The following is a 12,500-nucleotide window of genomic DNA, read 5'->3' as shown; positions in this document are numbered from 1 at the left end:
TCCTACTCTATGGTCCTCCTGGAACAGGTAAGGAATTCCTCTCAGTACGGTCTATCCACTGCCGTTGTTTCTACTTCGCGGTAAAACATATCAGTCTATTAGTATGAAACCCTACAAAGATGGAGCAGCACATAAACCATGGTATTTCAGAGGGCCATAAGCTGGCGCCCCTTTCTGATGCATAGTAAGCGAAGTAGAGCGCATCAGCTTGTAGTGAAAAGTTGTTTACCTTCAAGGTGGCTTTAGAGAAGAACTCCTTCCATTTGGGATTGTAATATTTTGAATTTATCATGTCTTTTTTTAATCCTTAGAAGAGATTTTAAAACAAAATGTTCCTTTTAACACCTGCATAAGAATGAATGAAGAAATGCTTAATGAAATATTAGTGTCCATGTTGTGTGGTAAAGTTTTGCAGTCTCACCACACCTGATCTCTTCACCCTCCTCTGTTACCTCTCCACAGAGCTCCACCACTATTCATCATCATTTATTTTCCACTTAAATACGTCAAATTTCGTATTAGCAAAAATAAATATCCTGTAAACCTTCTCTTTAGTCTATCACCTCTATATGTTGGTTTTGCTCATCATGTCAATCTTTCCCTGGTAGGCAAGACCCTCCTCGCAAAGGCAGTGGCGACTGAATGCCGTACGACGTTCTTCAACATTTCAGCGACAACTCTAGTGTCCAAGTGGAGAGGAGATTCCGAAAAACTTGTTAGGGTAAGACTAGTTTTTAAGATTTAATTGGAAGAAAGAGAGAGAAAGGGAGTAGATAATACACATTAGTTGGATTCCATGATTTCAGCTTGCATACTCAGCTAGAATCCTTTTTATCTTATTCTCTACAACCTTAAACCTTATGAACAAGATAAATGATAAACCAGTCCACCTCCTTTAAAATAGCTTATATCTTATGCATGTGCCCCTTCCCATTACATTTTTGAAGGCATGCATTCCTTTTGGGGTAAATAATGAAAGGATAAATGGCTCCACCAGTCTTAAAGCTCATGATGTGAGCAACGGTTAGGTCGTCTAAGATACTTAAACTATGTTTTTTATTTGGTTTCATTTTCATGAGTGTTTCTGATAAAATAAGATGTATGAAATTGTTAAAGGTAAGGCACCCAAGTTTGTTTTAGATTTTATATTCATTATGCAAATGGCTAAAATCACTGGCTAGTCTATCAATAGCAAATACTGTGCGACGTCTGAGGCATTTACAACACTTCCAGGGGGCTAAAATCACTATTATGATAGAGTTAATTTAAGCCCTTGAATTAAAATTAGATTAAGTATGCAACTCGCTGAAGTCTGAACAGTAAAATAAGGTAAACAAGACTCCAGTATCTGACAAAAAAACTATTTCAACCAGGTTTTGTTTGAGATGGCGCGATTCCACGCCCCTTCCACTATTTTCGTAGATGAGGTAGACGCCCTGATGGCGTCCAGACAAGGGGAGCAAGAACACGAGGCTTCCAGACGCATGAAAACACAGTTGTTGATGGAACTCGATGGCCTGACGCAGGCCAACGACCGCGTGTTTCTCTTAGCGGCTTCGAATATTCCATGGTCAGTATCTTGAGATAGACTTTCCTGGTTATTTTTCTGTTTGCTTAGCAGTTTAAAGTGAAATACTTTTCCTCATTGTTTGCGTGTTAGCTTAGCAGTTTGAAGTATTACTTTCTTCATTTGTTGTGTGTGTATTTAGCAGTTTGAAGTACAAGACTACTTTCCTCATTGTTTGTCTGTTTGTTTAGCAGCTTAAAGTACTACTTTCCTCATTATTTGTCTATTTGTTTAGCAGTTTGAAGTAATACTTTCTTCATTATTTGGGTGTGTGTTTAGAAGTTTTAAACACAATACTACTTTCCTCATTATTTGTCTGTTTATTTGACAATTTGAAATACTACTTTCTTCATTATTTGTCTGTTTGTTTAGCAGTTTGAAGTAATAATGATTGTAGAAAATTTGGCTTTGCATCAATAAATATATAATTATTCTTCAGGCAATTAGACCCGGCGATGCTGAGGCGTCTTGAGAAGCGTATTTTGGTGCCTCTGCCAGGAATGGAAGCCAGGGAAAGCATGATCCGACATCACCTACCGGAGATAATACCTGATCTCGAGGCGTCGGGTCATTCGATCTACACGCACCTCGACTACGAAAAATTAGCCCAGGTAAAGTCCTGAAGTAACCATTGAACCCAATCTATAAATTTGAAGATTTTTACATCAGAATTCATAGAAATTGAGTTTCTAGAGTTGTATCATTACAAGTGATGCTATTTTCAACAGATGTCTGAAGGCTACAGCGGATCTGATATTCGGGTTGTCTGCAGGGAAGCTGCGATGGGCTGTCTGAGGAAGATATTCAACGTCTTAGAGGACCACTCAGGTGAGCAGTGCAGAGAAAGACCTAAACAGACAGAGAGATAATCTAATGTGGAGCATGGGTATCAACCATAGCCATTTTCTCAAGAGAAAATACTGGATAATGAAAAATCTCATAAACCTTAAGAAAATAATTACAAAAGAAACTATTGGATACTCAGGACAGGCCAAGTTTACTGATGAACAAAAGCAATAGAGTTTCAATTCTTTAGTCTTTCTGCTCTACTAATCTTTTTAGCACTTACTCTTCTCCCAGTGATGTCCCTTTTCAAAATTTCAAACTTCTTCCCTCTATGTCTATTATACAAATAAGAATTATCTATAGATTTACTTTTATAAATTCATTTGCAGCATCCTCAGATCGTTCAAATTTCAGTCAAACTCATACTTTCTCAGTACCTCCCACATTGCATCACAATACTGTCATACATGTTTTCAAGGCATGCGCACTCTATCCACGACTATTTTACTTTACCATCAACTTTTCAGAGAACTGTTTCATAACATATCCTTCCAAACGCGTCTTTACATGGACTTTCTTTGCAAGCCTATAGCAGCAAATTTTCTTAGCTCGTCAATCTATCGTATTCTCTTCCATTCCCTGCTTCTTTTGCAATCTCTAGGGACCCATTCTGCTATTCTTAATGCCCATCTATTATCTGTCCTTCTCATTAAATGTCCTGTTCACGTCCATTTCTTTTTCTTACAGGTTATTAGAACATCATCCACCTCAGTTTGCTCTCGTATCCATGTTGCTTTTTTCTTCCTGTCCCTATTGTTATTCCCATCATTATTCTTTCTGTAACCGAGCTGCAACTAGCTTATATTCTAAGGCTGTAGTAATACCCAAGTTTCTGATGCATAAGTTGATACTGGTATGACCATCCAATTAAATACTTTTCTTTTTAGAAAGAGTGCCATTTTACTTACCCCAATCTCATTTTGATTACCAAAAGCTCTCCATTCCATGCTTATCATTCTTTTAATTTTGGTCTCATGTCCTGAGGAAACACTTACTGTCTATCCCCATCCGATTAAATACTTTTTTTTTTTAGAGATAGTGGCATTTTACGTTTCACAATCTCAATTTGTTCACCAAAAGCTCTCCATTCTATGATTATCATTCTTTTAATTTTGGTCTCATGTCCTGAGGAATCACTTACTGTCTATCCCCATCCGATTGAAATAATTTTCTTTTTAGAGATAGTGGCATTTAACTTTTCACAATCTCATTTTGTTTACCAAAATCTCTCCATTCCATGCTTATCATTCTTTTAATTTATGCCCTGAGGAAATATTTACTGTCTATCCCCATCCGATTAAATACTTTTCTTTTTAGAGATAGTGGCATTTTACTTTTCACAATCTCATTCTGTTTACCAAAAGCTCTCCCTTCCATGCTTATCATTCTTTTAATTCATGTACTGAGGAAACATTTACTGTCTATCCTAAGCATATTCATTAGCAATCTCTAGAGTTTCTGTTACTAATCCTCAAATGCCTCTTACAGTGGAAGACTCCGAACTCCCTGAACTGAAACTCGACGCCATTACAATGGCTGACGTTGAAGCAGCTCTGAGCAGGACCAAACCCACGCAGAGCAACTGCAAGGAGTACCTCGATTGGCACTCCAAATATGGGTCCACCTGAATCTCTCTTCCTTTCGTCTACGCTTCTGTTAGATTTCTAAAGTAAGGGGAGAGAGAGAGAGAGAGAGAGAGAGAGAGAGAGAGAGAGAGAGAGAGAGAGAGAGAGAGAGAGAGAGAGAGAGATATTCATATTTAATTCTTTTTGTACCCATGATAATCATGATCTTGATATTTATCATAGATGAGAGAGAGAGAGAGAGAGAGAGAGAGAGAGAGAGAGAGAGAGAGAGAGAGAGAGAGAGAGAGAGAGAGAGAGATATTCATATTTAATTCTTTTTGTACCCATGATAATCATGATCTTGATATTTATCATAGATGAGAGAGAGAGAGAGAGAGAGAGAGAGAGAGAGAGAGAGAGAGAGAGAGAGAGAGAGAGAGAGAGAGAGAGTATTTATACATTATGCTTTTTTGTACCTTTGATAACTATGATCTTAATATCTATCATAGATGATTAAGAGAGAGAGAGAGAGAGAGAGAGAGAGAGAGAGAGAGAGAGAGAGAGAGAGAGAGAGAGAGAGAGAGAGAGAGAGAATGCTTTTTTGTACCTTTGATAACTATGATCTTAATATCTATCATAGATGATTAAGAGAGAGAGAGAGAGAGAGAGAGAGAGAGAGAGAGAGAGAGAGAGAGAAGAGAGAGAGAGAGAGAGAGAGAGAGAGAGAGAGAGAGAATGCTTTTTTGTACCTTTGATAACTATGATCTTAATATCTATCATAGATGATTAAGAGAGAGAGAGAGAGAGAGAGAGAGAGAGAGAGAGAGAGAGAGAGAGAGAGAGAGATGCTTTTTTGTACCTTTGATAACTATGATCTTAATATTTATCATAGATGATTATCAATTGTCTTGAAACATTCTTATGATTGGCATTTTCATACTAATTCTTACATAATGGCGCAGCAGGTAATGGTTACTATATATATTATATATTATATATATTATATCATATTATATATCATAGGGTTGCTGTGGCCTGATTGGTAACATCTCTGCCTGGTGTTTTCCAGACGGGGGTTCGAGTCCCGCTTAGACTCGTTAGTGCCATTAGTGTCAGCAACCTCACCATCCTTGTGAGCTAAGGTTGGGGGGTTTGGGGGAGCCTATAGGTATATCTGCCAAGTCATCAGCAGCCACTGCCTGGCCCTCTCTGGTCCTAGCTTGGGTGGAGAGGAGGCTTGGGCGCTGATATTATAATATATGATCAGTCTCTAGGGCAGTGTCCCGATTGCTAGGGCAATGTCACTGTCCCTTGCCTCTGCCATTCATGAGCGACCTTTAAGACCTTTAAAACTATTCACACTCGAATATTCTCATGAACTATTATCTTATGTTCTCAGGCCAGTATAAACTATAGGGGCACTCAGTATAGCGCAGACCTCCACCGCGGCAGCTTATTTCTCGACCTTATGTTCGACCTTGACCTTGACCTTTAACCTTAACATGCATTAATTGGCGTGGATTTTCATACGCGCAAATATGAACCAAGTTTGAAGTCTCTGTGATAATGATGTCCAAACTTATGGCTGATTAAGAGAATTGGATATTTTGCTTGACCGTGACCTTGACCCTTGACCTTGACCTTCCAAAATTTTATCATTTCCAGCTATTTACAAAACAGTTAATCCCTACACGAGTAAAATTGTGGCAAGGAAGCTGTTTACAAACAAACAGACACAAGCAAACACACAAACACAAACCTCTTTACAAACAGACACAAGCAAACACACATACAAACAGGGGTTAAAACATAACCTTCTTCCAACCTCGTTGGCGGAGGTATTGATGCTATTGATATATGTTATAATAACGTTATTACAAATGGTTTGATATGTGTTCATAGCGAATTAATTGAGTTTCTGAATTTATAGCAAATTAAAACTAACCTGTTTATTAGTATGTAGTTTTTTTTATAAAGTCTTATTATTATTATTATTATTATTATTATTATTATTATTATTATAATAAACAATTAGAATAGCGCCAACGTTATCCCTGCGTGTCGTAAGAGGCGACTAAAAGGGACGGGACGAGGGGGCTGGGAACCCCCTCTCCTGTGTAAAAATCCTACGAGGCATCAACAAAGAGATGGAGCTGGGGGGAGAGTGACTGCTCCCCGCACTCTAGTTTTTGGGTGTCTGAATGTGCGTGGATGTAATACGATAGAGATTGGAAGTATGTTTAGAAGTAGAAGGATGGATGTATTGGCCTTGTGTGAGACAAAGATGAAAGGAAAGGGTGAAGTGATGTTTGGTGAAATGTCTGGTAGAGTGTCTGGGATTGAAAGGGGAAGAGCGAGAGAGGGTGTGGCTTTATTGCTGAGTGAATGGATGACAGGTAAAGTAGTGGAATGGAAGGAGATATCATCTAGGTTAATGTGGGTAAGGGTTAGGTTGGGTAGGGAATGTTGGGCGTTTGTCACTGCGTATGGGCCAGGTAGTGAGAAAAGTGAAGAAGAGCGGAATGAGTTTTGGAATGAATTAACTAGGTGTGTAGAAGGACTGGGTAGAAGGAATTATGTAGTTGTCATGGGTGACTTAAATGCTAGAGTGGACGCTGGAGAGGTAGAAGGTGTCATTGGGAAGTATGGCGTACCAGGTGAAAATGAGAGTGGTGAGAGACTGGTAGATATGTGTGTTGGACAAAAGATGGTAATAAGTGCTAGCTTTTTTAAAAAGAAAGATAAAAATAAGTATACATGGGTAAGAGTGGCAAATGGAAGAGTAGTAGAAAGGGCATTAATGGATTATGTGTTGATAACTAAAAGAATGTTTGGAAGATTGAAAGACGTGCACGTGTTTAGGGGTATGGCTAACGGTATGTCTGATCATTTTTTGGTGGAAGGAAAATTAGTTGTAGCAAAAGAGTGGGGAAATAGAGTAGGTGGATGTAAAAGGGAGCTAGTGAGGGTTGAAGCGCTAATAAAACCGGGGGTAAAAAGTAAATATCAGGAAAGGTTGAAAATGGCATATGACGAGGTGATAGTAAGAGAAACTGGTAATTTAGAGGAGGAGTGGAAGTTAGTAAAAGAAAATTTTGTTGGGATTGCAAGTGATGTATGTGGCAAGAAGGTTTTTGGAGGCAGCATGAGGAAGGGCAGTGAATGGTGGAATGAAGGAGTGAAGGTAAAAGTGGAAGAGAAAAAGAGGGCTTTTGAAGAATGGCTGCAGAGTAATAGTATAGAGAAGTATGAAAAATATAGAGAGAAAAATGTAAAAGAAAAGCGCAAGGTACGTGAAACAAAGAGGGCAGCTGACTTGAGGTGGGGTCAGGGATTTGGTCAGTCATATGAAGAGAATAAGAAGAAGTTTTGGAAAGAAGTGAAGAGAGTAAGGAAGGCTGGCGCAAGAATTGAAGAGACAGTGAAAGATGGAAATGGAAGGTTGTTAAAAGGAGAGGAGGCAAGGAAAAGGTGGGCGGAATATTTTGAAAGTTTGCTGAATGTTGAGGATAATAGGGAGGCAGATATAATTGCTGTTCCAGGTGTTAAGGTGCCAGTGATGGGAGATGAGAATGGGAGAGAGATTACAATAGAGGAAGTGAGGAGAGCACTAGATGAAACGAGAGTAGGAAAAGCATCTGGTATGGATGGTGTGAGAGCTGAGATGTTGAAGGAAGGGGGTGTGACTGTACTTGAATGGTTGGTGAGATTGTTTAATATGTGTTTTGTGTTGTCAATGGTACCAGTAGATTGGGTTTGTGCATGTATTGTACCACTATATAAGGGTAAGGGAGATGTGCATGAGTGTTGTAATTCAAGAGGTATTAGTTTGTTGAGTGTAGTTGGAAAAGTGTATGGTTGAGTAATGATTAATAGGATTAAGGATAAAACAGAGAATGCAATCTTGGAAGTACAGGGTGGTTTTAGAAGAGGTAGGGGTTGTATGAATCAGATTTTTACAGTTAGGCAGATATGCGAGAAATATTTAGCAAAAGGTAAGGAGGTGTATGTTGCGTTTATGGATCTGGAGAAAGCATATGATAGAGTTGATAGGGAAGCAATGTGGAATGTGGTGAGGTTATATGGAGTCGGTGGAAGGTTGTTGCAAGCAGTGAAAAGTTTCTACAAAGGTAGTAAAGCATGTGTTAGAATAGGAAATGAAGTGAGTGATTGGTTTCCGGTGAGAGTGGGGCTGAGACAGGGATGTGTGATGTCTCCGTGGTTGTTTAACTTGTATGTTGATGGAGTGGTGAGAGAGGTGAATGCTCGAGTGCTTGGACGAGGATTAAAACTGGTAGGCGAGAATGACCATGAATTGGAGGTAAATCAGTTGTTGTTTGCGGATGATACTGTACTGGTAGCAGACACAGAAGCGAAGCTTGACCGACTAGTGACAGAATTTGGAAGGGTGTGTGAGAGAAGGAAATTGAGAGTTAATGTGGGTAAGAGTAAGGTTATGAGATGTACGAGAAGGGAAGGTGGTGCGAGGTTGAATGTCAGGTTGAATGGAGAGTTACTTGAGGAGGTGGATCAGTTTAAGTACTTGGGGTCTGTTGTTGCAGCAAATGGTGGAGTGGAAGCAGATGTACGTCAGGGAGTGAATGAAGGTTGCAAAGTGTTGGGGGCAGTTAAGGGAGTAGTAAAAACTAGAGGGTTGGGCATGAATGTAAAGAGAGTTCTATATGAGAAAGTGATTGTACCAACTGTGATGTATGGATCGGAGTTGTGGGGAATGAAAGTGATGGAGAGACAGAAATTGAATGTGTTTGAGATGAAGTGTCTAAGGAGTATGGCTGGTGTATCTCGAGTAGATAGGGTTAGGAACGAAGTGGTGAGAGAGAGAACGGGTGTGAGAAATGAGTTAGCGGCTGGAGTGGATATGAATGTGTTGAGGTGGTTTAGCCATGTTGAGAGAATGGAAAATGGCTGTCTGCTAAAGAAGGTGATGAATGCAAGAGTTGATGGGAGAAGTACAAGAGGAAGGCCAAGGTTTGGGTGGATGGATGGTGTGAGGAAAGCTCTGGGTGATAGGAGGATAGATGTGAGAGAGGCAAGAGAGCATGCTAGAAATAGGAATGAATGGCGAGCGATTGTGACGCAGTTCCGGTAGGCCCTGCTGCTTCCTCCGGTGCCTTAGATGACCGCGGAGGTAGCAGCAGTAGGGGATTCAGCATTATGAAGCTTCATCTGTGGTGGATAATGTGATACCAACTCATATTTCATCATCATCAAACGTTCCTAGTCCACTGCAGGACAAAGGCCTCATACATGTCCTTCCACTTGCGTCCGTTTATGATCTTCCCAAGTCAGTCTATGCCTGTATATATCCTACCCGTAAATTTTCCTAACTCTTCAATCCATCGTCATCTCTTCCTTCCCCTGCTTCGTTTGCATTCTGTTATTCTTCTTTTTCATATTTATTGTTATGAAAGTTAGTTTTTTTACTTCTATTGTAAACAGGGTTTAAATTTTCAAGGTAATTACCTTAGTTTGGGGTAATTTTCATGGTTTCAAGGTAATTCTAAGCTAATTTCGTTTTGCTAGCTCAAGATTTAAGGAAATTGTAAGATGTTTTAAGGTAATCTAGGGTAAAAGCAGCAGCATTTAAGGTATTTTACTCCCACAGATTCTACACTCTGGTCGCTCTTCAGTCGCAAGTTTATTTGCTACTTGGACGAGAAGCGAAGATACAAAGAAGATGATCTACAGAGAGAGAGAGAGAGAGAGAGAGAGAGAGAGAGAGAGAGAGAGAGAGAGAGAGAGAGAGAGACATCGAAATGACAGGTTTTGTGTTCTGCCATCTTTGAGAGCCGTTCAAGACAGCAGTTAGTTATCCGCCAACGTCTGTCTAACAATCCAGTTAGTTAGACCTATATAATCCACACTGCCGTCTTTATCATTTATACATAAGCAACGGAGAAAATATACTCCTATGGCATCTTTCTCTCTCCCTGCATTATTCCTCTGGAAGCAGGAAAACTTAAATAGGAAAGACGCGACGTCACAAGATGTGAAAGCCAAACGCCGTCCAAGAAGATCCAAGAAGAAGAAGTGTTTATTTACGGTAGCCAAAGACAGTAGTAGTACTGTAGTTCTCGAGAGGTGACTCACGACGTTCACGTTCATCGCAGAAAAGTTTAGTGACTCGAACTGTCGAGTACTTCATATAGTCGTAGCAGTAGTAGGATTATGAGCAAAGTGAGTAATCAAGGATACTGTTGAACTAAGCTGGTACTTAAAACGGTTTTATTTTAATTGTTCAGGTTCAGGTTCTGGGGGAGAGGCATAGCCTTTACAACGGCGCCTCTGCTTGTATCATCCAACAGTGGTAAGGCTGAGTTGACACAAATGATGGTGGAAAATTTTGAACTGAAATTAATGTAATCGTATTATTTTTCATGTCCACACATTTTTCTTTGGTTTATGCAGACCACTATAACATTTTTCGAATTATTTCTTTACGTGAAAATTCAAACAGTTTACTGTAATTATTAGTATAATTTCAACTCGTGGAGTTTTGGATAATAAGCCGTATTATTATTATTATTATTATTATTATTATTATTATTATTATTATTATTATTATTATTATTAGCTAAGCTATAACCCTTTTTGGAAAAGCAGAATGCTATAAGCCCAAGGGCTCCAACAGAGAAAAATAGTCCAGTGAGGAAAGAAAATAAGGAATTAAATAAACTATATGAAGTATAAGGAAGAATTCAAATAAGATATTTTACAAACAGTAACAAAATCAAAACACATATTCAACCATAAATATTCATTCTCCCATTTTTTTTTTTTTTTTTTTGGTTACTTACAAACTCTACTTACATCACTTTCTATTTCTTTTGTAAAGATATTCCCATCTCTGATCAAACCACTAGTTTTTATCCATTACTACTACAGTAGATTCAGTGGATGAAATTACAAAAGAAAAAAAATGTGTTGTTTTAGGGTTAAATAATACGATGTTTTTTTGGCGAACAACAAAAAAGTATGAGGTTTTGGGGTGTAAAAAAAAATGCAAGGTTTTTTTAGTGAAGAACAAAAAAAAAGTGCAGGTTTGGGGTAAGGAAATGCGATGTTTTTTAGGTAAACAACAAAAAATGTACTGTTTTAGGGAAAAAAAATGTTTTTGAACAACAACAAAATAATGTTTTAGGGTAAAAAACTCAATGTTTTTTGGACAACAACAGAAATGTACTGTTTTCGGGCAAGGAAATGCGATGTTTTTTAGGTATACAACAAAAAAATGTACTGTTTTAGGGTAAAAAAATGTTTTTTGAACAACAACAAATATATAATATTTTAGGGTGAAAATTCAATGTTTTTTGGACAACAACAGAAATGTACTGTTTTGGGGAAAGGAAATGCGATGTTTTTAAGGTAAACAACAAAAAAAATGTACTGTTTTAGTGTAAAAAATTCAATGTTTTTTGAACAACAACAAAAATGTACTGTTTTGGGGGTAAGGAAATGCGATGAATGTACTGGCTTAGGGTAAGAAAAAATGTTTTTTGAAAAACAACAAAAATGTAATGTTTTAGGGTGAAATTGCAATGTTTTTTTGGTCAACAACAAAAAAAGAAAATGTGCTGTTTTGGGGGAAAGTTTGATGCTTTTTGGTCAACTAGAAAAAAATATGCTGTTTTATGTTAAAAAAAATAAGATGATTTTTGTTGAACAACCAAAAAATTTACTATTTTTGGATAAAAAAAAATTCGACGTTTTTTGATCAACAACAAATAATGTGGTTTTGTGGTCAACAAAATAAATGCGCTGTTTTAAGATGAACAAAAATGCGTTATGTATGGTCAACAAAAAACAAATGAACAGTGTAATCTGTAAAATTCAGACCTATTAGATAAAGCAAAACCATGAAAGAAATTTCAATGAAATTGACACATGATTTCATAAAAATTGAAACACTGAAGAATATTTCAAGCTCATTAATATCTTTTAATTAGGTGATTTTGATGGAGAGCCAAAAAAAAAAATTATATTTCTTAATAGCTTTCATTATCAACCTAAGATACCTTTTCGAGTCAACAGTCATATCTCTTTATGGGGTTTTGGCTCAGAAGCCATTGCCTGGCCTTCCCTGGTCCTAACTTGGATGGAGAGGGGCTTGGGGCACTGATCACATTTGGTCAATCTCTTCCTTAGTTCTGCCATTCATGAGCGACCTTTAAACCTTTAATGTACAGTAGATTATAGTATAGAAAGTTCGTGTGTGGATATATATATATATATATATATATATATATATATATATATATATATATATATATATATATGTATGTATGTATTTATATGTATATATATGTATATATAAATATATATATATATATATATATATATATATATATATATATATATTCAAATATATATGTATATATATACATATGTATTTATACATATATTAATATATATATATATATATATATATATATATATATATATATATGTATATATATATATATATATATATATATATATTTGTGTATACATACATATGTATA

General features: G+C 37.3%; 1 protein-coding gene across 2 annotated transcripts in view; it reads left to right on the top strand.

The window, feature by feature from the left end:
* The window catches only part of LOC137615167 (katanin p60 ATPase-containing subunit A-like 2), a 76,442-nt gene extending 66,031 nt beyond the window's left edge, over positions 1-10,411 (top strand). For both annotated transcript variants that reach the window (XM_068344811.1, XM_068344810.1), the window contains 7 exons: positions 1-27; positions 609-721; positions 1,374-1,570; positions 2,007-2,178; positions 2,296-2,395; positions 3,902-4,082; positions 9,605-10,411. The exon at positions 1-27 is cut by the window's left edge and continues 142 nt beyond it. In XM_068344811.1, coding sequence (XP_068200912.1) covers positions 1-27; positions 609-721; positions 1,374-1,570; positions 2,007-2,178; positions 2,296-2,395; positions 3,902-4,041 — 749 coding nt within the window. In that variant the 3' untranslated portion in view covers positions 4,042-4,082; positions 9,605-10,411. The remainder of the gene's footprint in view (positions 28-608; positions 722-1,373; positions 1,571-2,006; positions 2,179-2,295; positions 2,396-3,901; positions 4,083-9,604) is intronic.
* Positions 10,412-12,500: the final 2,089 nt, after the last annotated feature.

This window comes from Palaemon carinicauda, chromosome 21 (assembly GCF_036898095.1).
Source record: "Palaemon carinicauda isolate YSFRI2023 chromosome 21, ASM3689809v2, whole genome shotgun sequence".
In the NCBI taxonomy this organism is placed as follows: domain Eukaryota; kingdom Metazoa; phylum Arthropoda; class Malacostraca; order Decapoda; family Palaemonidae; genus Palaemon; species Palaemon carinicauda.
This window is presented reverse-complemented; position numbering and strand designations above follow the sequence as displayed.